Raw genomic sequence first — 27,137 nt, 5'->3', positions numbered from 1 at the left:
ACACACTTACCCACTGGTGGATGTGAGGTTGTACATTTTGTGTCAGTGTGGTCTTTGGTAGATCAGTGCTCTTTTGTCTGCATCACAACAGGTGGAAGTAAATGTATAGTTTGAGTGAAAGATGATTGTATATTAGGTTAAGGAAGTGTCTCTATTGACATGTGAGATATCTTCAGCTTTGGTTTTCCTGCATAAAATACGTTGCGATTTGTTCCTGAAGCTTTGTTTCTACAGTGAGCTTGGATTCTACCTATTATGGTGTAGATATCCCACAGGAGCGTTGGAACCTTTAAACAACATTTCAAAGGTATCATGAAGCAGAAAAAAAGTTCAGACATAAGTTAAATGAAAATTAAATAATTGAATATTGAGAATATACCTACAAATGTAACAGAAAGGGTTTTTTTAATAAAAGAAAAAGTCTGGCTGAAAAATGAATGCTGTTTTTAGTTAGTCAATGGAAATCCCAGTGAGTCCATCCTAACAAGTTTGTCGTCTTAAGTAAAGTAAAAGAAATGAAGCCTAAATTAAATTATCGGTGAACTATTAATTTGACCAATTTACATGCTATTAAGCTCACAAACAAAAACAACAATTGCTTAATCAATAATTAAAAAAACATGCAGAACTTTTATTTCTTTTTTTGGATTTCCCTGAAGCTAATTTATTTTTACAAAAAGAAAAACAGGTTTTTTAAAAACGTCATAAAATGAATCATAGCCAAAAGACACAATTTTGTTATTTTGTAAAAATGAAACCATAAACAAATTACTTTGCTCACTTATATATCTTCTTTCTGTGCAGGATTAGGCGAAGGCGGTGTGCATACGCTAGTCCATGTGGCAGCAAGAATAAATCAATTTATTAACATCTTTGTTTTAATAAATACATTTTTCATCCATAAGTACAAACATTCCAAATCTTTTTCCAGTTATGATCATAATATGTTGATTTGAACCCTTTATTCAGTCTATACAACATATAAATTATTTATTTTTTGAAAAGGCAGCAACTTTGCAATTGCCTTTTAGGGGCAGACTCATGAAGAACACATTTCCATTGGACTTTCAGCATTTGAGCTCAAACCCTGAAATCACTGGTCAGACTGTTTTCTAATAATCTGACAAAGTCAGAATTCTTAGTTATCATTTCCCAATCAATAGCAGTAAAGAAGCATAGATTTCTCCCTTCTCATTTTAAGTTTCTGATTTCTCCAACTGTATGATAGAAAATCCTATTTTTTTTACACATTTGAAAATGTGTAAAATAAAATTAAATAAAAGATCTCAAGTCTTTAGAAATGCATGGCTAATGTTAACTATATGAACCCAGATGTTGAAACAACACAACCGAAAATCTGATCTTTAGGTAGCCTTGGTAAAAAAAACAAAAAAAAACTTTGAATCTTTATTGACAGTAGACAAACAGTTTACATACTACTAAGCTTTCTGGTATTATTAAAGTAACACACAGAAAAGACAGTTGTTAAAGTGCTCCATCTTTCTTTTGTTAAAAGTCACTTGGGAAAAATGGTGGACCTGACCCCTCGCGGGCGCGCGCCACCCCAGCCCTTTGAAGTAGGCTGGCTGATCAGAGATCAGATACTCGCGCTGGGATCCGTGGAGCCCCGCCCTCTCTTCGCCTTTGATCTCGACACCGAGAGCTCGAGTCTCAGAGCTGACACAGGGAGCGGGCTGGCGCGCGGGACGGACACCGCTCGTGCTCTCACCGGGTCGCCGCTGACTGCTGGGGAGCTCCGCTGTGTGGAGCTGGTTCCTGGTCCTCAGGTGAGATGAGAGGTTGGAGAACCGAACTCCTCTAATCTGTTACCACCGTAAGATGATATTTTGAGCACTAAAGTCCAAAATATAAATGTACAGTATTCAAGGTAAGCTTTTTAATACGAGACGAGTGTGGGTTAACATGCAAAAGTTTTGGTAAACTTGCGAAAAATTAGTTTTTTTTTATTTTCTTGCAAAGAGTCTGTGAGGGGAAACTGCATGCTTATTATTCCATTCGGTACGCAAAACCTGAGCAAATAAAGTTGAGAATGGCATCGTTTTCTTCATTTTTTTTGAGGACACGCACGCATGCGCACACGCATACACGCGGAGAAGCGACAACTTTCAGGAAGCTCCACATGAAATATGGACAAAATTACAAATGTGTGTTAATGTCAGGGCACAGTTTGTGTGTTTTTGTTGTGAGGGAACATGCTGACTGTTGTCTCCTACTTTTAGGTGAAAAAGTCCTCGTGGAAATAATGTGGAAACTTCAGTCTGCAATGCCACTCCTGCTCCTGGGTCATTTCATCTTTCCAGATGAGGCAAGTGTCTGTCAGTCCTCAAAGTTGTTAAATTCAGGGGCTTGATTGGTTGCAGGGCTTTGCTGATGAATGTTTATGTAATGCAAGCAAAAATGAGACATTTTTAGTGTCTGCACAGACTTATTATTATTCCTACTAGAACTAGATTTTTAGTGTTTAGGTCATGGGACCTGTAGAGTCCTCATTGAATGCACTCCTATCAGTGCTGTCTATCATTTAATCGAGTTGCGGGTTTTTTCTATTGCCTTTGATTTGTCCTGACGTACAGATTTCTTGTCAGGATTCAGCATTGATCAGCAATTTCAAGAAAAATACTTTAGGATGAGGAGGTAGCCATTGTCCTCGTAGTACAAGATAAGTCATTTGCAGAGTTGTAAACGTTACTTCCAGACTGGAATACATCGCAGATTACTAATAACTTTCTCACAATTGTAATGTGCTGCATATATGTGCCATATATAAGGGTTGATGGCCGATTAAGTGTGCGTTATTACTTTTTAACGCACGCCATGGAAGCCTGAACCGTCCGACGCGAAGTGTGCATTATAAAAAGTAATAACAGACACTTCGAAGGCCATTAACCCGCTTATACCATGGTCACTTACAAAGCAATACATATTAACCAGTTTTTAGTCCTTAATTCTTTTTTTTTTTTTTTCGATTTGGATCGCTTTTCTCACAAAAAGCGGACTATATGTTACGTGATGCGTCGCGCAGCACCACCGCTGGGGTCAAGATTCGGCGATATATATATGCTGATCGTCCCGATGGGTTGAATAAAGCATCAGTTCAGAGAGAAAGTTCTCTCACCGCTTGTTTTTGTCCAAATGATGAAGCAAATGGTTGTTTTAAAGAAGCCGGCGCAGTGATACAAAACATTTAAGCTAGGTGACCGGAACTTCTTTTTTCAACGTGCAGTTAACAGGTTTTAATGCACACCCAGCAGCCAATCAGAATCGAGTATTCAACCAGACCATGGGATAATACAAAGTATTTTACAGTCAAATGTAATTAATATGACCATAAATACTATAATTTATTCAGAAAATCTCAAACAATTTAAGCCGAAGACCCAGTCTGATGAAAATGGTGTTTTCACCATGTTATTGTGGCATTTTTCTGATGATGAAGGACATATATTGAGATTATAATAGCATTTTTAATAATTTTTCTTTATTCAGATCTTGGTCAAATCAGGACTGTACGTCTGGATGACTCAAATATTTCTCACCATTTTTGTTGCACCAGCATGTAAACAGATAGCTCTCGGCAACAGGGAGGGGAAAGGGGGTGGGGTTACTCCATGTCACCTGTCCCGCCCACAACTCAGAGGCAAATTTTTAATGAACTACTGCTGCTTTGTAGAACAATGTCCTGTAAAGCGACACAAGTTTAGTCTACAAAGAGCTCAAAAGATGAGCGGAGTGGGTCTATAAGTGATTCATTAGCAATATGTATGATTAGGCTGAGTTACAATGATGGTGATGAGTATGCTTCAGTTTCCTCCTATGTCTTTACTTCTCAGATGTTGGTGGGAGCCATTGAGGAGGCCAGAGAATGCAGGGAGCAGGAGTACAAAGACCGCTTTGGCATCTGCAAACCCTGCAGGCAGTGCGAGGCCGGACAGGAGCTCTCTAAGGTTGGAGCAGATCTCTGTTGGCTTTTCATCATCGCATGCTGGAGACTAAACGTTCTTACATTAAATGGATTTAAACAACTCAAATCACAGCTGCTATGTTTTTTTTTTCTGGGGGGATGGGGGGGGGGTCCAGTAAAAGCATTATATGAAAAGCAGAGATTGGTGGTAGGCCAATGGAAGTCACTTGCTGGAAAATGTTGGTTATGTCTTGTTTGGGGAAACTTGTTTACATCGCTGTTTAGGAGGTAAAAAAGTGTCTTCTCTTGGGATCCTCTGTTATTTATCACTTCCTCTTTCATGCTGCAGCCAAGTTGTTCTGTTTCTGCAGATCACAAGCCTTCTTTAATCAGTCACACCCATACTTTTGACCTTCTGCAGCTGAATAGCCTCCATTGTTTCTCCCCACTGAATCCCGCACAACTTATTGTCTTTGCCATCTGAGGCAAACCATGCCTATGCTTGCTGCGCTCTTGATAGGGAGTACTCCCCCCCCCCCTCCCACCTCCTCTTAGCCACAGGTTTTTGTGTGCTTTGTGCATAAAAGCCTCTGTAGTGTCACTTAGGGGTATTTTTTGAAGCCACAGTCAGAGATGCATACACTACAACTGATAAAAAGTAAAAAAAAACAAGATAACTTTCTGGGTTTTTTTCTGCAGTTTTTATATGTAAAATGGTTTATGCAAGATAGCATCTGCTTGTGCTTTTTGGTGAACTTCAGTGGAATAAGAAGAGGTCCAGCTGGATGGTTTCAAACACTTTTTCCCCTCTTGATCCAGTTCCTGTTTGTTACTGTAAAGTAAAGGCAAAATGTATGTGTTTGAAGAAATGTTTTGCAATGTGTAAAACAATGTGAGGTGGTTTGACACTCCGCTCTGTCTTTGGCGTTGATGGAAAAACCCCGTTAACATCTGTTGCACACATGTAAAAAACAGCCCGACTGGCTTTAATCTGAGCGCACACAGAAATTCTCTCAGAGGTTGGTAAAACGCTTCAGTAGTCCTCGTTTTCTTCTGCCAGATCGGCTGGCATGAGCGCCGCCAGCCACCCCGGGGCTCTGGTTAATAATTGGCTGCCTCACTCTTTCCTCTCTTTGAAAGTGCAGCGAGATGGTGGCTCCAAGCACAGGCCCAACCTGTGGTTTTCCCAGACCAACAGCCTATCATTTGAGCTCACAGTAACCAAGACAATCCTTAAAGCCAGGGGATTCGCTGGCTGGGAGGGAGATTTTGAAGCACCTCTGAGCAGCTGCCATAGAGATCCCAGAGGAATGCGGTCCCGTTTGCTCTGGTCGGTTTTTTCCCTCGGACAGCAGCATTTGCTGCAGCCAAAAGAGTAGTTGGCATCCATTAAAGCGGGTTACATCTCTCCTTCAGTGACATATTTGGAGACTTAGCTGCATGAGGGGTTAGAGAAAGAGGGGCTCCCTGGTCTTCCAGTTTCTGTTGGAAACCTGCCGGTGGGAAAAAAAGGGCAGAAAAACAGAAGTTTAACTTTTGATGCTGGGTGAGAACTTTTCTTCCAGCCTGTAGAGATCTACGGTTAGTGGATGAACAGCAGTGAAGTAAAAACTCTGAGAAGGATTGTGTCTGGAGCTGCTCTCCCCCTCCTTCTTCTTTTTCAGTGTTTCATTACAGGTTGTATGACCCCCCCGCCCCTGTGATTCCCTCCTAATCTCCGAAATATCTATGCGCCTGAACACGCTTCAGATCCCCGTTAGCCTGCACCCTCACTCTCCTCCACACGGCTGTTATGCTTGGCATGCTCACCCACACGATCAGCAGATAGGGCATGCTGGGAAGGGAAACGGGATGCTGAGCATATTCAGTACTTTCACCGTAAAGCTCGGGGTTTATCGGCTCCAGTTTGTTAGATTTTAATCTAATTCAGGCTGTTGGAGCGAGAAGGAACCATTCACTCAACAAATGGGATATTTGCTGACGTTGCTGATGGCGCAGTTCCTTTTTTCTCTGCGTTTGACTCAACATCAGCTCATTCTGACATGTGTTGTCCCATAAAAGGAGCATGCATGGCTGAACAACTCCTGAGTCTCTCTTTTCAGAGAATCTACATGTTTAGAGACCCCCGTCAGTCATCAGCCACCCTTTTCCACACGCTCTGCCGGCTCCCTGCTTCGCCCCTGGCTTTATATGGACTGTTCATAGCAACAGCTGCAATAATCCAATCTTTGCTGGCCCACTAAGCAGGGCTTCAGTGTCGGGGCTCACATGTGTTTGGCTGAAAGGACAGAATTCCTGATCTCTTCTGACTCCGCGGTGCTTTTGCCAGATCTTTCCGACTCCATTCATAATTCCTCCCTTCTCCAAGCCTGCATCGGATTCTTCTGCCCACATTCCTGGTGGACGGCATGCCCAGGCAGTGAAACCTGAGACGGGCGAGGAGAGAAGCGATGCGGATGCCCCCGTTTGAAGCTGACCTTCAGGTTTTTTTTTTTATGATATACGAGCAGCCCGCTCCTGGCCGTTTGCCGTGCGGCAACATGGATAAGACTTATGCAGCTGCTGTGGAGCTGATTATAAAGGATAAATATATGATGTCACTCTGTCTGTGGTGGGGTTACGTTCCCGTAGTAGTTAATTTTTATGGCTGTGAAAAGAGGAAGAGGTCAGGAAAGTCACAAAACCGCATGCACCGCTAAAGAAAAGAATGTTGTAATTGGCCTCTTTCCTCTCAAATTTGACAGCTTTGCTTATTATATGCTCCCAATAAATCCGATTCAATGATTTTTGCAGCATATGTTCTTGTAATGACTAAAGCGGACCACTTCAAAGGGAGGTTTATGATTAGATGGCTCTTGCATCTGCAGGAAGCTCCACTTTTAAAAGTCCTTCAGCTGTTGGACACACACACAAAAAAAGATTATTCATCTCCTTCCCCTCTCCATCCATCTCTCTGTAATCCTCGCCCTCTTCCTGAAGCCTTTGCTTAGCTTGCTGGCCTCTCAATCAACGGGACACTCACAGAGAATGCCTGGAGTGGGAGCCGTACACAAAACGCTGCAATAAACCTGCAATAATACAACAGTGGGAGTCCCTTGCGGCCATTATGATTCAAATGCGTGGCCTCTCTGGGTCTTGCAGCGGAAGGCCGTTCATTCACACTGGGAGAGTCAGGGAGATTATTGCCGGTGTAAAATAAACTCTCAAAAAGGGCCAGTCATTGTTCTCCCCTGATCCCATGAGCCAAGATCTTTCTTTAATTCCAGGACCCCCAGCAGTCCACATTCAAGCCCTCCTTTCACCATCTGCACCATCGCGTCAAACCAACCCCACCTCTCAGCCGGTGTATTTTTAACGTTTAATCCTTTCAGGAATGCGGCTTCGGCTATGGAGAAGATGCCCGGTGCGTGCCCTGCCGGAGCAGTCGCTTCAAAGAGGACCGCAGCCTGCAGAAGTGCAAGCCCTGTCTGGACTGTGCCCTCATCAACCGCTTCCAGAAGGGCAACTGCTCCACCACCAGCAACGCCGTGTGTGGCGACTGCCTGCCGGGGTGAGAGCGTGCAGCAATAAAGCATCTCGACTGTCTGTGTTAGCTAGTGAACCTGTACCGTTGTGTCTTGAACAGATACTACAGGAAGACCAAATTAAGTGGATTCCAGGACATGGAGTGCATACCCTGTGGGGACCCTCCACCTCCTTATGAGCCCAACTGTAAGCGTTCTTCCTTTTCTTGTTGTCTTTTCACAGCTTCCTGAGTTGTTCCCATGTTCACAACAGGAGATTTTTTTTACACAAGAGCAAACATCACCGTTTGTGACTCTGATCATAGCTAGTCAGCTCTCTATTGAAGAACAGAATTCCCTGCTCCAGCGCCGCGGTTAAACTCACTTTTATCCGCACACACAACATGCCAGCACATGGTCCTTGGTGTAACCACAACCACCGCCTTTGAAGGGTGGAGTGAGCTGTTTTTCATCCACTAAGTCCCACTGAATCAGGCAGCTCCGGATTAATAAGCTGAGCAGATGAAAAGCTGAAACGGATTCGTAAAACAGAACAGTGAATTTGACAACAAGGTTTTAAATGGGATCAGAACATGTCCCATATTTTCAGCACTCACCCGATATCAAAGGAGCAAACTTGTGTGAAACATTTCTGGGTGAAAGACGCCATAAAATATACTGCTTCTTTTCTGAATGGCAATTCACTTTTCATGGTCTTGCTGTTTCGCAGATTTATTTGGGGGAATTTTGTGTGCTTTTTAAAAGATCTCCTACTGCACATTGTGTTCTGTGTCCTGATTGGCTGGAGACCATTGTCCATCAATATCCTCCACGCCATGTCTCCTGCACAACATGCATGCAGCTTGCCAAATTTACATTACAATTTTACGAAGGTTTGAACTTTGAGAGTTTCAACAAAAGAGAAAAGTCTGAAGATGTAAATATCTGCCTGACAAAAGTCTATGAAGTGTGTAGTAAGGGCTTTTACAGCCTTAAAAAATCTATAATACCTGCAAAAAATAAAGTCGACAACTTCGCAGATTTCGCCTATTGTGTGTTATGAGCTGAAAAATGGACAGACTTGTACGCAGCAACGCAAGCGGCCTGCTTGACATACAGTATCAAAGTCGTAGATACCTCTGTGACCCCGTAGAGATCAAATGTATATGCACACTTTTTTCCTGCGCATTATGTGGGAGACATGTCGTAATGAGCACTTACAGAAAATGTAAGGGTGAAGTGTTGACGCTGTACTCTGCACAAGTAGCCTGTTAGTGCTGCTTGATTGTTAGAATTTAGAAAAGAAGACAATCCCTGTGTAGTGTGTGTGGGCATCCCATGGGCGTCATAGGGGCACTAACATATAACCTGCACGGCACGGGCAGCACTTGGACGCGGTCGGCAAGGAGCCACAGTGTGGCTTAAGGGCACCGAACGTCGGCACCACCCGTACATCATAAGTGCTTGCATCTTACATTATCCCAACAAATACTTCACGCTACACTTACTACGTGCACAACAATGGTACCTTCCATTTTCACAATGTCCCTTGAGGTGGTTGGACGAGCCTCAAGAAAAATTCAATACACACCTGTGCTCCGCTGAAGATGTAGCCGCTCCGCGAGCCCACATGTGATTAAAACTTCATCAAGAGAGGACAGGGTGACAATGTTCATGCTGTCTGAGAAACGTGTATAAAGTGTTATTTTTAGAACCTAACTTCTGCCATACATGAGGGAACACACACTGTACTGTGTTTTGATTTAATAGCATAATTGATCGCCTTAATGCAAAAAAGGAAGCAGGAGGTGAGCTCCAATACGTTCACAAAGCAGGAATCACAGTCCAGCAGGGTGCTGATTCAATTAAGTTTCTCCTTCTGGTCTTAAAAGAAGTTAAGTGCAACCGTATGACTTCAGCTTTCCACTAAAACTCACTGGAAGGAACCTATATTTTTGGTAATTGACTTCCTGTAGGAAGTGGATGGAGCTGATGTTTCAGCTATAAGTGGCTTTTTGCAATCAACACAGATATCATACAGCTCATTAGCAAAAATCTCTGTAGTCATTCCAAAACTGCAATCTGATCATCTGGTTGGATCTTGCTGGTTTACATCAGAAGAAGCCGACCTGTGTTTTCTGACCTTCAGACAGCTGGCCTCCTTCTTTCTGCCCACTTGTCCGTCTGTGCCGCTTCCCGTTTGATACTGGAGGAGGCCCGCGGAACAAAAACGGCCATTGTGTCGGAGAACATAGCTGGCAGTTTGCCCCGACTGGGACTTTCAGCAGAGCATTTCCAGCATGCTTCAAAGCCCCCCCCCCCCCCCCCCCCCCCCCCACTGTTATCTTGAGGAGGGTGGTGAAAACTTAAAGGGCAGTTTACTACATGGGCCGACTCACAGCGCACCAGTCGGGCCGTCTGGCCCCAAAATATGACCCTTTTGAGAGCAGTGATTGTACTGGCCCCCAGCCAGCTCGCCCTGCCCTGCCTTGGGACCGGCCCCTAGAGCTGTGAGCTTCATCAATTGATGTATTCCCGCCCTCCCACTGTATGGGGATATGCATTTATGAGCGGAGCCAGTGATGGCGAGCAATCAACCCCCTGTGGCGCTGTCGGCATGGCACGGCCCAGTTGCTGTGCTGCAAGTCAGCCCTAATAGACCACACTAGCCTGGGGCATCAGTGCATCTGTGCAAGGGGGGGGGCACTCGTTGTTTAGGGTGGACTGTAAATCTTAACACCCCCCACCCCCCTGCTGTCCCCTATGGCGTTTTGGGGCCTGTAAAATAAAAAAAAGATGGTCTTTTATGGATTCCTTCAGCCTCTTTAATGTGTTTCATGTGCTGAAGTCTTTCACTGTCCGAGTGGATCTCAGAGAGTCCACTGACTCTCTGTGGGGGCAGGAAGATATGTGCACTCACACTCCATGAAGATGATGAGCTTCATCTGCTGTTCCCTGAAGAAAGTCAAGTTTTTAAACACAGCAGGACAGTGGGAATCAGCCTAAATTAAAACCACCTTGTTGCCAAAAAGAAAAGAATATTTTTAAAATCCCTTCTTAATGCTGAAGCATTTCACATTTTTAAGCTGAGCTTTTAATTAGAGCCAGAAAGTGGGAGCGTCTTCTGATTTCAGCATTTTGACTAAAGCCTGTGCAGCCATGCCAGAGATCAAAGAGCAGGAAACACCCCAGCCAAGCAGCAACTTAAGCCAGAGCCTCCATTCCTCACACATACGGTCCCTGAAGTCCTCCAGGCGTATAGGCCTGTTGGGTCACAATGGCAGGACCGTCCGTTCCACCTGCTGTCCTCATCCCACTTCCACTCAAAAGTCAAACCACCATTTTCCACCCAAAAAAAAAAAAATCCCACAAACATAAAACATCACAGCAAACACATTTGGCTTCAACAACAGATGCTGGACACAGACAGTAGATGGGTTATCTCAAACTAAACTCAATGGATTTTCCAGGTCAAAAATGAAGCACAGTGACTAGTTTACAGAGCTCAACAATGTTTCGAAAATGCTATTTGGGTGTTTTGGGATCACTCATTGGTCAACCCAACTGCCTGTGCAGCCTAATTTTGGCTCTCATAAATCAGAATAAAAAAAAAATCATTACCCGAGGGTTATTATAAGTAATAAATCAAGATAAAAAAAGATTAAAAAAAGTCTAATTGGTTTACTTTTGGCATAAAGTTGGAGTTTTTTAAATGGGGGTAAACAGGAAATCACTACTTTCTAAAACCAGCCTCCAGTGGTCTTTTGAGGAACTGCAACATTTCCTGCATCAAATTTGAGAATAAAAAGTAGGGGCTTGGTTTCAAGCAACAGAAATTCCATAATATGCTCCACTGATTTATGTTGACTCACCGGAAAGCCTTCAAGTCTGTTTCTTGTGTTGAAAGTTCTTTCTGACATCGAAGAAGTTTGAAATAAAGGAAGAGGTGATAAAACTCCAAAGAGATGAAACATTTTCATGTGAAATACTCTGAAAATAACCCGCAAATGGTGAAATCCGCAAAGTAGTCATCTTTATTTTTTACAATAATTCTAGATGTTTTAAGGCTGTAAACCCCCTCACTACTCACTTTACACATTATTCTCCCCTTTAACACCAAATATATTGCCGGTGACACCTAAATAAAAACGCTCCATTGTGAGTTTACACTGATTGCGTAAACACTTCGCTACTGTAAAGTGTTCCATATCTCCGCTTCAGAATCCGCTGGAAAAAGGTTAATCGCGTCGACAGTTAAAGAGTTACGGTTGTCAAAAAAATGTCAACACTGGCACTAATAGAAAATGTATGTAGTCTGGTATGATTCTGTACATGAAACGCACCATGAGGGAGATTTAATAACAATGGTCTACAGCCAATCAGGATGCAGAACAAAAAAAGCACATAAAACCGCGCTTAAAAAAAAAATCAGCAAAACAGCGAGACAGTTAAAGGTGAACTGAAATATAGCAAGGGAGAACTGTACATTGAAAGAAATGTGTGGACATTCCAAAATGTAGATAATCTGCTCTAATCTTAACCCCCTCAATGGGAAGAAGCTCTTAAAAGAGATTCCACAAAGAAAAGTCCAGAGGTGTAAAGAGGTGCTTCTTTTATTTGGACTCTTTAGCGTTCCATAAAGTCAACAGGCAGAGAGTCTGTGAAAGGGCTGCGGTTTATGGCTCGGCTTTGAGTGGAGATAATATCAGCAGGTGAGGTTTGGAGTTTATCTGCATTTGCTGCAGCTGCCGGCTCTCCAACAACAAGCTGCCTTTGTGCTGATGCCCACCTGAAGACGGGCTCCATCTGACCTCAGCTCACGCTCCACAAACCTGTGTGTGGAGGGACTCGTTTTTATCTTTTCCTTTTTGTTTTTTTGGCAAATTGACAGAGCTCTCCGCTTTGATGAAATGTTTATTTATGTCACAGCGGGTTTGACCAGTGGAGTTCAGAGCACACACGGACTCGTCAGCTTCACTGAAGCCTTCAAACACAAACACGCCTGTATAAACAGGAAGTGATATTGACCGTGATTCAAGCTGGGCCTTGATAACTGCTGCTGGACGGTGCAACGCGTCTGACATTTACGTCCCTCTCATTTCCTCTGTCATTACCAAGTCTTCCTGGATATTGCAAAGATTTGGAACGGCTGTTGTGCTGTGTGTGCATATGTCCTCTGGAAAGAATGCTGAAAAGCCCTCACCCCCCTATCTGCCTAAAAGAAAAAAACGCCCAAAGCTAAAGCAATGTTTACATGGCCTAACAAAGAGCTCTTGAATGTGAAAAGCCTGATACTGCATCCTTTATGATTAATATACTGAAAAGCAAACAGCAAAAAAAAAAAAAAAAAAGGCTTCTCAAACAAAAAGTCATTCATTAAACCTGCCTTTCTCTTTGGCTCAATGCTTCATTCAGCCTGACTTTCACTGTTTGCTCTTTTGAAACTCACACCCTCACTGTCTTGCATATGCTCACCCAGAAAATAGCAGTTTTATCGCTCATAAACATCAGAGTAATTTATGCTGAGGCAGACATTCTTGGCTTCAGAGGTTTTTGTTCAGAGGTTTTTCAGGCATGTTCTTCCTTCAACTCCTCTATAAAGCTTCAGAACGCTGCAGGACCTTTGTCTTTCCCATCCTTTCATTGTTCTTTGTTCTACACATAACAAACTAGCAAAGTATTCAAACTGAACTAAAGTGCCTTATTAAGCTTTATTTCTGTAAAAACGTGGGGTTAATTTAACATGATAGCGGTGCCTCGTCTATCACAGGCGTTGTGTTCTAGACTAGAGTTAACCTGCGATTGGGGAAATCTACAAAGTGGAATTAGAGACGTTTTGCTGCTGTTGCACTCCTCACTACTTTATACACCTTACTGAAACCAACTGATTTTTATCACTTTTTCAGCTATTAGCCTTAAAGGCCAAGTTAGTAAATGTAACTGTAAACTCACCGCCGGACAGCCCCCCCCCCCCCCCCCAGACGAGCAATCCATCACCACCACTGGGGATCCCCTTTCCCAAACCCCACGCACGAGCCAGGGCCCCCCAAGGGAGACCCGCCCCACACTCCAGGCAACCACCCGCTCACTCCGCGGGAGGTCGGGGGAGAACAAGGTAGGGGCTTGTCCACCTTCGCCCAAGAGGAGGAGCGTGGTAAACATTTCCCGACCAGGCTCACCCCAAGGTGGAATTTTGAAGGGGGCCAGCGCAAGGACCAAAACCCGCACCACAGGGACATGGACAAGCCCCGGCTCAGATGTGATATGATCCTCGGTTCATGGTCCCACCAGAGAACTCAGGGATCATACTCCCTGCGTGGAGAGAGGTCTGCCGGGCCCAAGGGACACCACCCCTGTTGCCGAGGGCCTGGTTCCCCCCAACCGTAGCTAACTAACTAGTAATGCTATGTTCAGTCTGTCACTGAGTTTACATCATTTTCTTTGATCTACGCCAGTAAAGCTATTAGGTTAAATGATAAATACACAGTTCAGAAGTCATTAATTTTGTTCCTGTAACACAACACTTCATGTCTGACGTTGTGCTGTTCAAGCTTTCTAAAACCCCGATGCTCTGTGGGAACTCGCAGAACGGCCATTCCTCTTCAGGTGGCTTTACGAGGGTTTGGGCCGATGGGGCAAACTCTGGCATCACATTTCCTCTCCAACAAAAAAAGGGGTGGAAATAGAGCCCAGTCATGTAAGCAGTGCCAGGACGCGCACATACATTAGAGTCTTCTTCCACTTTCGGCTTCTCCCATCAGGGGTCGCCACAGCGAACAAGTCGCATGGTAAATTTGGCAATGTTTTACGCCGGATGCCCTTCCTGACGCAACCTTCTCAAACCGGGCTTGGAACCGGCAGAGGTAGAGAAGGGAACAGGGAGCAGCCCGGAGTCGAACCCGGGTTTCACGGATGGAAGGCGCCGCAAACCAGCACGAGCTAAACTGGCTCCATGCGCACATACATTAGAGTACTCCCCACAAAAAAAAAAAAATTAGGCCAAGATCTTTTGCTGCATTTTATGCAGACTTTTTTTTTAGGTTTGCCCGCCAAGAAGATCTCCAAACTTCAGCGTGTGAGAGATCCTGGGGGTGGATCTCCCATGCCTGTAAATCATGGTCTGTGCAGAACAACACAGAGGCAGATAAAGAGAATTTACCACAGGCGTTTTCCCTTTGAACTCCTCTGCTTATTTCATTAGACCTCAGATGTCTGACTGGAGGCACAAAGGAATCATCAATCTTTTCCCTTTTTTACAAGACTGTTGAAATGAGGGTTGGATTATATTGGAATAAATAAATGAATGAAATATTTGAAAGTAAAAAAGGAATTAAATGCATTATTGTATCACATATTTTTTGTTTTAAATCCATCTTTCAAAGTGATCTTACTTTGCTGTAAAATGTTGGCAAACCTTGTAAATGGAATGAATTTTGAATCTTCCGTGCATCTCTTCCACAGGTAGTGGGCGTGTCAACCTGGTGCCGCTGCCCCCGGTGGTGACCAGCCCCCGGGACATGGCCTTGGCTGCAGTCATCTGCATCGCTCTTGCCACTGTGCTGCTGGCTCTGCTCGTCCTCTGCGTCATCTACTGCAAGAGGCAGCTGCTGGAGAAGAAGCCCAGTGGTCAGTCACCCATGTTTGTTCAATCAGTCACTTCAGCATACAGTTTGTCAGATTGTAGAACGTTTTGTGCTTGAAGATGTCATAAGGAAATCTCAGCGAGGATCTGGAACGTTTGTGTCTAACCTATGGAGCCCTGTGCATACCTGGGTGAGAGGTTATCTCAGTCATGCTCAGTCATGATCTATTAAACCTGCTCAAGCTGCACTTTTCTTCCTGGTCTTTCTGGAGTGAACGCGGTTTGGATTTGAAAACAGGGTAGCTGTGCAGCAGAATTTGGGCCCTTTTATCCTCACAGTTTGGGGGTGTAAGAGCTTTATCTGTGGTGAGCCTGACGTTTGCATATTTGTGGGAACTTGCATAAGGAGCTGCGCTTGTGAGGGCAGACGCGTTCATGCGCGTGATAAGTCCCGCGGCAGTCAATTAACGGCAGTAAGGAGGTAACCAGTTAAGTGTTATTGTTCGAGTCTGCCACCTCCGCACACATTTGAGCGTACAGTATTTTGTCGGTGGTTTCCCTGTACTGAAACACGCGCCGCACCCTCCACTTGAGCGCTGACAGCTGTCATTTTGATTTGGATTTAAATGAGGGTTTTTAATTACCTCAAAACCTGAAGGAAGGTGGGAAGTGTTTACCTGGAAAATGGCATCAGTTTAAAATGTTTGTTTAACCGTCGCTCCTTAATTCAAAAAAGCCAGATTTGATTCATGGAGGCCTCGGAGCCAGGACTGGCAGAGTTGGGACTCGGACTTCAGACTCTGACTTGAAAGTCAAGTCTCCCTTGCAGAGATTTGACTTGAGACTCGACTTTAAGGACTTGAGGTTTTGGACTTGTGAACAATGTTCCTTTATTTTACCCTATTTTTATCTCCAGCACATTCCTGTCAGCTCTAAAGATTGAAGTTCTGATTGAAGTCCCACTCCAGTCAGCCTATGATCTATTGTAAAAGCCTTCCCAGTGGTCTGTCAGTTATGATTGTTGTTTAGCCAAAATAAAATAATAAGTGTCATTTTCTAGGACAAAGTTTCCGCAGAGCAGCAGTAGTTCATCAGACACTTGTAGGTGGGACCGCTGGTGTGGAGCAACCCCACCCCCTCTTCCCCTCCCTATTGCTGAGAGCTCTCTGTTTACAGTCTCTCCCACTAGCTTACACCCATCGCATCCTATCACAACCCAAAGGCCCGTACACACCGGGACGAATTTCGTGCGCGATTTTCGCCGATGTTTAACGCCTCGTGACTAAACAAAGGGCACCAATGAGAGTGTGCACACCGACGCGAAAAAACGCCACACGTCAAAGCGTAAAAAATAAAACGCCTCGGGTTCGTTTTTTTTTTTTTGACGCGTCGCGTCGAAATCTATTCGACCAATGAGAATGGCGCTTTTGCACACGTCTGGAGCTTCTGAAGTTACAGTAAAACACAACTTGGGGGCGCTCAAACACAAAACTGCCTTGCTGAGCACACATACCAGCGAAGAAGATAGACGCCAAGTAGCGTCTACACAGCCGCGAAGAAATAATGACGGACATTCTAAAATATCCCCGAACCAAGCACTAGTTGGAGCAACTGGTGCTTGAAATATTCATGTTTTCTTTGTATGATTCTGACAATCGCGTAAATACTTGCGATCTCTTCTTCTGAGGAAAAAGCGAGTTTAAGAAGCGTAAAGTTGCGCAGCGCCACCTTGTGTACAGGAGTATTTCTGTTTACATTAAGCGCCATCTAATGTCAGGGAATGAAATTGCATGTTCGCTCGGCTCATCGTCAGCGAAAATCGCCTGGGTGTGAACACAAAAAACGTGGCGAAAAACGCTGGCGAATATTCGTCCCGGTGTGTACGGGCCTTTACATTACTGACACAACACAAATGGCGAGAGCTATTCAGCTGGTGGATGGGGGTTCCTCACTGGCTTGCACACCAATGTTTTCTCTGTGGGCGGGGTTCTGGGTTGCCACACCTCCTTGTGATCACCTGACCTGGTTACTTCCTGGCTTAGTCAGAGTCTCCCTCCAGAGTCAGCTTGGTGTTTTCTTTTGGGTTTTTTTACTTAGGTATTTTCACAATTCTTTTATTTATCATGGTATTTGTAGCTTTGACAAGCTTAGTTGTTTGTAGCTCTGCAGTTTGTGATCAGGTTTCTTCCTATTAACACCTGGCTTTGGGTATTTACTTCACCTCCTGCTCCTCCTCTCGTGACCTCAGTCGGTTTATTGCCCCTTGATGCTAACTTTTCGTCATAGGTTTAAATTCAGTTTTGCTTCCAACGTGATTTCTTGTCCTAGGTTTGGTTTTTATTCCTCTTTTGTCTACTTTTTTGATTGTTTTTCATAATTTACTCCTTCACCTCCTGAAGTCCTGTGCTCTTTTAAACTTGGAATATATGGTAAAGCCATCATCTAAAGCCGTGCTGCTTAGCTTGTTGACCAAAGACTGAAAGAACACGTTTAATAAAACAATCTCATGCATGATTGTAACCGACTGGGTTTTTTTTTCTCCCAGCAGCCTCTCTGAGGTCTCAGGATTGTCCGTACGGCGACGCTGAGCTGTCCTGCCTGGATGCCCGCTGGCTCCATGACTTTCCCCAGAGACCCTGCTGCAACTGCCACCTGGGCCCGGGACACAGCTGTGGTAGGTTGCAAATACTTTAGCTCACCCTTTAACAGTGGAGCTTTAGACTACCTACCTAACTCCTCAATCCTTTTCACAATTGAATCGTTTTTTTCAAAAGGGGCCCTAGTCCACAATTGTTCAAAACAGAGATATTATATGTTCTATGGTCTTCAAGAAAAAGCTATCTGAATATGTGCAAAAAAAGTCCCAAGTCTGTTGTAACGTATTGACTATGCTTGACATTTAAAATGCATTAAGTGCAAAATTCCCGGACTTGGGTCTCTCTTTCATGGGTTTAGCTTCATCCCATAGATGGCAGCACTAGTTATCCAATATGGCAGCGCCCCTGTTTAATTCAAGAAGGGCCCAAGTCCAGAGACTTTAGTTTGCTAGTCCTCTGAAATGATAAAAGTGAGGTGCTATATATTATAGCATTTGTTGGCTATGAACTGGTGCTAAATCTGGGTAAAGTATTGATCATTGGTGTAGCCTCCCTTTAAGCTATGCAATTAAAATCCTTTCCTGGAAAAACAAACCTCTTGGATGTGGGCCCCTTTTGAACTAACCGATTAAATTACCGCAATTTCAAAGGATTCTGCAGTGTAGAAAAGTGTTTTTGTGCTATTTTCATCACTTTACTAGTGACTTTCTCCACGTCAAAATCTGTCAGAAATTACGTCAGTTGCGTAAACATTTACAGTAGTTCAAAGAACGTGTAATATTTACACATCGCTGGTGAAATCTCTGGCGTTAAAGGGGTACAAATGACTGGAAAATCAACCTATTACTCTGGGTGTTCCTTTTTGTAGGCCCAGTCCATCTGATTCCTTCTTTGTGCTGTGATGAGAGCTGCAGTCTAGACCACAACCGGGACATCAGTCCCTTCCAGTCCCAGATGAGCCTCAGGGACGGGTGAGAGCCTGATACTGAAGCTGGACGTCAGTCTGTGACCATCCATCCATCCATTTATTTATCTATCCATCCATCCATTTATTTATCCATCCATCCATCCATTTATTTATCCATCCATCCATTTATTTATCCATCCATCCATTTATTTATCCATCCATCCATTTATTTATCCATCCATCCATTTATTTATTTATTTTATGGCCACTTTCTTTAAGAACTAAACTTTCTTTAGTCTTATGGAAAAATGTAGTTTTGCCAACACTACCTGCAACCTGTTCATCGCACACTAATTTATGAGGCTAAGTTTTTGTATTTAATGGAGATATTGAACAATATGCTGTTTATGAAATTTTAAAAATACAAAGTCTTCTTCAGAATTAAAATAATGTCCTACAATTATTTAGGAAACGTTGAATTACAGGCAGTGTGTGTTTTATATACAACATTGTGCTCCTCGAGCAATAAAGTCAAACTTAAAATGGGATAGTTGCTGTTTTATGTGGTAAACATCAACAAGTCAGTACAGGAATCAGTCTTTTTCCCCTCTGGGTTCTATAGACATAAGCTGAAGTGGGTAATTCACCCTTTTGAAGTGCTGGAAAAAACACACACAACAGGGTGTTGCCATCTTTAGGGATTCTCTCCCGTAGTAATTATGGATTTGTCTCCGATGCGCTGCAGAAATCCAAACCTGAATGAGGAGGGCGCTCTCCTGCAGCTGCAGGGGCATTCGGAGCATGCCTGCTGGGAAGCTGCTGGGATGAAGAAGAGCTCGGCTTCTCTGGAATATTCTGGGATTCCCCAGAACTATCCTGAACAGATGGACAGAGATGAAGAAGAGGAGGAAGTTCAAGAAAGGCCAGGGGCAAGTCCTTGTTCAGACGCTGGGACTGATGCATTTCTGGCCCAACAGCTGGTACTAAGCTAAGAAGGTTAGTGGAGATGTTGCTACTGCAGCTATAGCACAAACTCAAATCATCCTTTTATTTGGGGATTTTTAACATTAAAGCTGTAGTCACAACTGTACTTACAGGTGGATACAGGTGTCTTGCTTGCAAAAAAATGGGCAAACCTGTGCAGGGCATGCAGAAATATCAAAGTTGGAGCTACCTTCACGCCGCCCCTGGCGACCACCAATTCCAATAAGAAAGTCGATGTAAATGCGCCTCAATGGCTTCTGCGTTCAAAACTGTCGCTACACACGTTTCTACGAACATTTTCGGGCTTGACAAACAAAACGCCCGGCCATTGAGCGCTCGTTAACAGTTTAACCAGGGACTCAGATTTGATAGTGACGTAGGGATGACGCCCCCTTTCATTCACAGAAGCGACAGCCGTTTGAAAGTCAATCATGTAGGAGAAATGAATAATTACAGTTTGTTCCCGACTGCTATTCCATGACACCAAGTCTTTCATGTATCGGGATAGAGCCGTGAAAGAAACAGTCTGGAGCCAGATACATGAGATCTGCACCACTTTGACATTTCACACCAAGCCTCCTCCAACTGCGAGTACATGCACTACTATTGGGTACCAACAGTCCAGTGTGAACACCGCAACATTGGAGAGAAAACAGTCATGCACTTTTTTTTTTCTATCGACATGGTGTGAGTGAAAAGTCAAAGCAAACACCTATACAACATGTACGGCTGAAGTAAGAAAGACGCAGGCGTGTCGTACAGATTTGACATTTTCTCAGCCCCCCTCTCATGGGCTAGGGGCTCGTTAGTGCTGTTCACGGGAAAGTGCACATACCTGCGTGCAGCCTGACGGTTAGAAATGAGGAAATTGGCGTGTAGCTTGTGTGGACCTCCAACAGGCGTTCATGTATCACCTGCATCTGCATGCGGTCGGTAAAGGGACAGTGTGCACACCTCCCTAACAGCTAGAGCATGACGAAAGGGCGTCATGTAACAGCATCAGCCTTCCGTCAGACGTGTGTGTGTCTCACATGAACATTACAACTACGCACACTCACCACACACACGGCAATGGTACGTTCCATTTTCATGGCATCCTTTAATGAGCCTTATGGGAAATGCAAGACTCGCCTGCGCTCTCCGTAAGACCCAGCCATTCCTCTTCATGACCCTCAATAGGCCCGGATGAACCAAATGCCCACAGCACCTGTACGGGTCAACCCCCTATGGGGGGTTCTGTAAGGGTTATTCATCAGCTGCTTCTTTTTTTTTTTAGACCCATCTGTGAGGAAGACTCTGGTGTTCAGTCTGCTCTTCTCTTGTTGCTGATGGCTCCATGTGTGCCTTCCTCTTCCCAGGATGAACTGAATATCTGTGGCCTGCATTTCCCCATCTTGAACCTACTGGACTTGACTGCAGCCTCTGGATTACCCCCTCCCAGCCCCTCCTCGCCAACACACGGGTCAGCAGCGCTCTCGCTTCGACATACCTCCACGCCGACCTCGGAGAACAAGTGCACACACGCCAACGTGAGGCGGAGAATGTGAACCCCAAAGGGTGGAATCAAATGAAGCTGAAGCGTGGAGCGAGGTGAAGCTCTGCTTCCAGAATGTAGGACCCCCCCCCTGCTCCTCCAGCAGCTGGTGATAATGAAGCTTTCTTTCGTGTGTAGAAGCGATGTGTGCTGCTTTTGAAGTGTGAAGACAAAAAGAAAACAAGGTCACAAGGGACAAAGTTGCATATTAAAGACAATCTGGAGACAGAACAAGTAAAGTTGAGGAACGTCTTAAGTGAAGAGTCTGCTGTAGATAATGTACATTAGTAAATAGGTCAATATTTTTGTAACGACTGTAGAGACCTCATGTTTGTTGGATGCGAGTTTCTGCTGTAAATAAAATATGATGTATTTGATAACACATTTCTGCATCATTTTGGGTTTGCTTTCAAATTGGCTCCATTTAGTGTTGTAGAAGATTTGACAGCGGTTGGATTCCATTTAATAGCATACTCATGTTGAGCTCTATGAGGAAGTAGACGTCAACGGATTTCAACTTCCATTAACCCTTGTGCTATCTTAGATGACCCCACCCTTACATTGACGTGTTCTCCCTACCATGACAAAGGTGGATAAAGGTGGAAAGATTTCATGTAATCCATGGACACCAGTGAGGATCACAAATCATTGAAGAATAAAGGTTCAGAGCACTGTCTAGTGGGTCTAGATGACCCAACTCCCAACGTTAAAGTGCCTAGGATAGCACAAGGGTTACAGAGACATCCAGGCCGTCCACAGAAGCTAACATCTCGAGAGGAGTGTCTTCTGTTAAGAAGGGTGGAAGAAAATCACCATGAAAGTCACTGAAGTTAGCTAAAGCAGTAGAAAGCCAAACTGGAGTGACTGTTTCCCGTGACAACACATGGCGCACGCCGCAGAGGAATGGCATGCATGGTTGTCGTCCACCATGGAAGCCTGTCCTACAGCCTGTGCACAAAAAAGCAGGCCTAGAATTTGCTAGGGCTAAAAAAAAAGATGAAGACTACTGGAACCCAATACTCTGGAGTGATGAGACAAAGATCACCGTTTTTGGAACTAATGGTTTTAGAACTGTGTGGCACCGTAAAGGTGAGGCTTGGTTGCCTACAGTGAAACATGGTGGTGGCAGTGTCCTGATGTGGGATTGCATGTGTGCTGCTGGTGTGGAGGACCTGCATGTCATTGATGGTATCATGAACTCAACAGTGTACTGCTCCATACTGCCATCACTTTGTGCACTTGGTCGTTGAGCACTTTTCCAACACGACAAAAGATCCAAAACACTATTCTAAAGCTACTGCTGCATTTCTGAAGAAGAATGGGGTGAGGGGATCCAATGGCCGAGTGCGTGTCCTGATCTGAACCCAATCCAACACCTGTGTGGAGTGACACGTTGAGCATCACTCTCCATCCAGCCTCCAGGCTCTAAAAGAGGTTTTCTTGACGAATGGACAAAGATCGATGTTGAAATATGTCCCCAACATGTTCATTCCACACCTAGAAGACTTACTGCCGTCCTTAAAAATCACTGTGCTCATACAAAATACTAGATGTAGTTGTTTCTGTTGCAGGATGTTTTCATTACTGCTTTAACCAATTTAAGTAAGACTGAAGATTCTGTGATCCAAGTTAGATCATTAACCTTAATTTCATGTTGTGCAGCTAAGAAAGTGTTCAATAAAACTCAGCCTTGTGTAAAGTTTGGAAATTCTTCTTTTGTTCATTGATCAACTGATTAAATTAGTACTTTTTAAAGGGGGTGTAGTCATTTATGCTGAGTAGTGTATATAATGCTTTCTGCCTGGCTTTAGCCACCGTCCCGTTCAACCACACATTCACACGCTGGTGCCAACCTATGTGCACCAGAGGCAATGTGGGGGGGTTCAGTGTCTTGCCCAAGGACACTGACACATGGGCGGGAACTGAACCTGCAATCTTCCGATCACAGGTTGACCGCTCTACCTCATGAATCAATCGTGAGTCGCTGCCTGAGCTCAGAGGCATGCAAGCAGAGGCACGGCTCCAGAGCAGCTGCAGTGTCTGAAACAGATGCAAACAGCTGCGTTGCTTTGTAGGGTCAGAGTCAAACGGGACGACTTTCCAGTCTGCAGCTTTCATCTCCACACCCTTCACATTATAGGTAAAAAAAAGAAAATCTAAAATAAAAAAAGCATGTGTCCTTATGGGTACACCGTGTGCAGTGTTTACCTAGAACATTGTGTATGAAATGATACATGAATAATGTAGTGAAAAGCCACAAGGACAATCCCCCCCCCCCCCCCTTCCCTGAAACTCCTCACAGACAAAACAGATGGAGCAGTATTAATTCAAAGCCTCAACAATGAGCACATGACAGGAAGAACAGATTAAGTATTGTTCCTCTTGATGATCTGAGCCGGAAAAAACAAGACTCTGCTGGTGTGGGAGCAGAAAGCTCATTCTCAGAGCAGACAACAACAAAAAATATAGAAAAGGAAGGAAAAAGAATAGAAGTTTTGATTGCTGAAGTAAAAAGGAGAGAGTGAAATCAAGAGTTTCTATAGCAAATCTTTTATTCATATTAAATTATATCAACAGAAGAAAGAAACAAACAAGCACATATATCAAATTACTGACATCAAGAGTCGTTTAAAAACAACTAAGGAATTTTATTTTCAGACAGAGAAAAGATGCGGTGGTCTCTTGGCTCCTCTTAACTTTCAGAATCCATGATGAAGGTGTCAAAGTTTGGGTCGAGTTCAGAAACCAGAGCTTCCACAAAGTCTTCTGTTGTGGGTCGTCTCTGCAACATACCTGTCCCAAAAAACAAAACAAAAAGTTAATTCCATCTCTTCTTCACTTCATTCAAATCAAGCGTTTCGTTTTGAAATGGAGCTGAAATTCTGCTCCAAAAAGGTCTAATCTTCTGTTCTGACAAGATTCCTTTATAGTCACAAAACAAAACATGTAATGACCTCAAAGTCCCACTCTGATGATCTTCTGATCTGTTTTTAAAGTGGTAATTAGTTGTAATTAGGATGAAGTAAAAACCTGTTGTTTTTCAGGACATACTTCCTGCAGAGCAGCAGTAGTTCATTAGAAATTCACCTCTCCTGTTGTGGGCGGGACTTACAGCAGAGTAAGCCCAACCCCGCTTCCCGACATCCTTCTGTTTGAACGCTCTCCAGCTAGCTTACAGCTCCTTAACCTACATTACCAGTGAAACAAATCCTATCCAGGTGTACAGTTTTTATCCAGTTGCCAGATCAGATGTTCATGGATCTATTTGTCTGACAATTTGAATAAAGAAATACTCAGAAATGCAATTTTAAGTTCGATTTTCTATATGTCTGTTCTCCATCATCAAAAAACTGCCACAACAGCATGTTCAAAACACCATTTTCATTGTCTTTAAGGTGGAAATATTACCATCCAGTCACAGATTGAAGTTTGAAAGCTGTCCTTTTTTTCTAGCGTTTAGTGCGTGAAAATGCTACGATAGGCTGCAGAGAGCGGCTTGTGGGAATGTGTTTGTTTCCAGAGCCCGCCTGCCAGCTCATGCATGGAAGACTCCCTGCTCCCTTTACAATTCAGCTGCACAGCCGCTTTGAAGTCACTTCATTTCCCCTTGTGTGGCTGCCAATGTAAATAGGCAACTCCCCCCTCCCCCCCATCCCTTCTTTCTTGCATGGGTCACCTTCAATGGACACACACATTCGACGGGACCTCCTGACGCGCACACACTGAGCCCAGGCGATTCCCCCTCCTGCCGCCCTGAGGCGGCGTGGAAAAACTAAACTGCACGCTGCAGGCAGCACTGTGTCGCCTTGCATGCAAGCAGCAGAGAGAGGGGGATTTACCATCACCTCTAACCCACCTATCACACCCGGCCCCCTGGCTACAAAACGACACCGAGGGGTCCATAACACTCTGGAACCTCAAGGCCCCGTGGATCCCTGAGAGACAGCCACATGAAAGCTGCGATGGTCTTTAATTACACAGCGGAGAGACGTTTCTGCTGTGATCGCACCTGATAAGCGCGCTCACACACCTGAGATCACGTCTCCGTCTCAAAGGTACAGAAAAAGAAAAGAAAAAGGGAAAGTCCTGGAGTTCACTTGGCCATGCGAGATATTCCAGACCACCCCAGCAACGTCACATGACTGATCCTTAAACATAGACCGAGTGCTTTCAAATGGCTTAAACATACTTCATCTATAGGAATTTAAACAGAAGCGGATGATAAAAGACCAACATTTGACTGAAGAGAATGAAAAATAACAACAAAATATATCCATAAGTGGATTTCCTTCCTTTTTTTCAGCATGCTAACCTTCTTTTTCTTGGTGGATTCTAACGTCTGAAAAGTGTTTCCACCTTATAATTGCTTTTTTTCAATAAACAAAAGGACATCTATTTTGTTTCAGAGAAAAGATGAAAACATAGTTTTAAACGATAAAACATCTCAGCAGAGATGAATGCAAACATATCTGCTCTAGAGAAAAGGTTTTGCAAATGGCAACCCTTGTATTTAAATGCGTTTACTTCAACTTTTACCTCTATGGTTTTCCAACACATTCCTCCAAAGATGCAGAAAATTCAAAGCACATGGCTTTTACATCTGTGTCGTTTGTGCATTTGGCTCCTTTCACTGTGCAGCCATGGGCAGAAAATCCTGATCTGAGGCTTAAAACCCCTTCATCTGTTAGGCAGAAGTGCAAATGATCCTGTGCAGCTGCTAGCAGCTAAGCTTAGCAGTTCTGCCAGAACTTCAAGAGAAAAAGCTGAAATCTAGTAATGATGGGAAACAGTAAACGCTCAAATCAAACAGTTTATTCTTTTTAAACCCAGTTTTGTTTTGACCTTCTTGTCCAAATAAGGATGGGAAAGACATGTTTATTCATCAGATACATAAATATTCATTTCAGCTCTAGCTGTTGTTGTGGGGTTTACCAGACTACATGGTTTTGGGTCGTTAGGAGTTCTTTGTCCTCAGCTGGGGGTGGGGAGACAGTGGGTACCCTCCCCAACCTGGTCATCTCTTTCAGCTGTTCATGACCTCGGTGAAACCGGTTCGGTTTGTTTGGGTTTCAGAACACTGCCGTAGAAACCATGTAGGCTAAGTTGACAATACCATCCAGTTTCAGGTCTGACTCCTCCCCCATGACTGCATGTATACCAGCTCTTTTACCAGCTAATTCAGAATTGACAAAGCCTTTTGGATAAGAGGTGAAACGTCTTCTAACTTTAAAAACTAAGTCCAGAAGACAACCCCTAAACCTACTACTATGATGGATGAACCTGAGACCACCATTCTTATTAAGAGAAGGCTTAACCTTCTTAGAAAGATGGCTTCTTTCACTCCTCGCTCAAACCATCCTTACTCTCTGGCTAGAATTCGGACTTCACTCTCCTTGAACGAGTGGTTTGTGGTCTTTTGGTGGAGGTGTACTGCAGACTCAGGTCCACTTCAGTTGCCTCTGCGATGTTGGTAAAGCCGCTTGTGTAGCGGTTGTTTGGTTTCTCCTATATACTGTTCATTGCAGTTCTCTTTGCAGTGGATAGAGTACACAACATTACTCTGTTTGTAGCTGGGAATTTTGTCCTTTGGATGAACCAGTTTTTGTCTGAGAGTATTAACTGGTTTGAGATGAACTGGGATGTCATGTTGTCTGAACACCCTTTTTAGTTTTTCAGACAGGCCTGAGATATAAGGAATGCAAATACTGTTCCCTTTAGGCTTTTGTTCCTTTTGTCTTGTTTTCCTGTATGTTGGGATCTGGTGAATGCCCACTTGGTATATCCACAGGTTCGGAGGGCTTGACGGATATGTTTCTCTTCTTTCTTCTTTCCGTCAGAGCTTGTGGGCACCTCCTGGGCTCTGTGTTGTAATATCCTGATAACACCTCGTTTTTGCTGTAAAGGGTGATTTGAATCAAATAACAGGTACTGATCAGTGTGAGTAGGCTTCCTGTACACTTCAACCTGGAGCTGTCTGTCATCTCCAATGATCACTGCACAGTCTAGAAAGGCTAGGGTGTTCTCCTTTGCGTCTTCCCTGGTGAACTTGATGTTCTTGTAGACCGCGTTGATATTATCTGTGAACGCCTCCACTTCCTGGATTTTGAT

At 43.9% G+C, this 27,137-nt stretch overlaps 2 protein-coding genes across 4 annotated transcripts in view; one reads left to right on the top strand and one right to left on the bottom strand.

The window, feature by feature from the left end:
• The first annotated feature begins 1,660 nt into the window (after positions 1 to 1,660).
• tnfrsf19 (TNF receptor superfamily member 19) lies at positions 1,661 to 21,413 on the top strand. 3 transcript variants are annotated; one of them, XM_004075894.3, is made up of 10 exons: positions 1,661 to 1,787; positions 2,241 to 2,326; positions 3,852 to 3,965; positions 7,294 to 7,472; positions 7,548 to 7,633; positions 14,887 to 15,051; positions 17,556 to 17,681; positions 18,473 to 18,575; positions 19,257 to 19,507; positions 20,854 to 21,413. In XM_004075894.3, the coding sequence occupies exons 2-9, from the start codon at positions 2,264 to 2,266 to the stop codon at positions 19,501 to 19,503; spliced, it is 1,083 nt and encodes a 360-aa protein (XP_004075942.2). In that variant the 5' UTR covers positions 1,661 to 1,787; positions 2,241 to 2,263; the 3' UTR covers positions 19,504 to 19,507; positions 20,854 to 21,413. The 3 variants fall into 3 exon arrangements, with proteins under 3 accessions (XP_004075942.2, XP_011481173.1, XP_011481172.1); XM_011482871.2 differs by having other exon boundaries at positions 17,553 to 17,681; XM_011482870.3 differs by having other exon boundaries at positions 17,553 to 17,681; positions 20,772 to 21,413.
• Positions 21,414 to 23,567: 2,154 nt separating this feature from the next.
• mipep (mitochondrial intermediate peptidase) overlaps positions 23,568 to 27,137 on the bottom strand; it is a 30,323-nt gene continuing 26,753 nt past the window's right edge. Inside the window, exon 19 of the mRNA XM_004075846.4 lies at positions 23,568 to 23,822. Coding sequence (XP_004075894.1) covers positions 23,722 to 23,822 — 101 coding nt within the window. The 3' untranslated portion in view covers positions 23,568 to 23,721. The remainder of the gene's footprint in view (positions 23,823 to 27,137) is intronic.

This window comes from Oryzias latipes, chromosome 13, assembly GCF_002234675.1.
Source record: "Oryzias latipes chromosome 13, ASM223467v1".
NCBI classification, from domain to species: Eukaryota; Metazoa; Chordata; class Actinopteri; order Beloniformes; family Adrianichthyidae; genus Oryzias; species Oryzias latipes.
Note: the sequence above shows the minus strand (reverse complement) of the source record. Positions and strands in the feature narration are given on the sequence as shown.

Excerpts from the sequence above, each read along its gene's own strand:
- tnfrsf19 (XM_011482871.2), top strand. The coding sequence starts at position 2,264 with ATGTGGAAACTTCAGTCTGCAATGCCACTCCTGCTCCTGGGTCATTTC. Across the intron at positions 7,473-7,547 it reads TGTGGCGACTGCCTGCCGGG|ATACTACAGGAAGACCAAAT; the intron begins GTGAGAGCGTGC and ends TGTCTTGAACAG. Across the intron at positions 15,052-17,552 it reads GCTGGAGAAGAAGCCCAGTG|CAGCCTCTCTGAGGTCTCAG; the intron begins GTCAGTCACCCA and ends TTTTTCTCCCAG.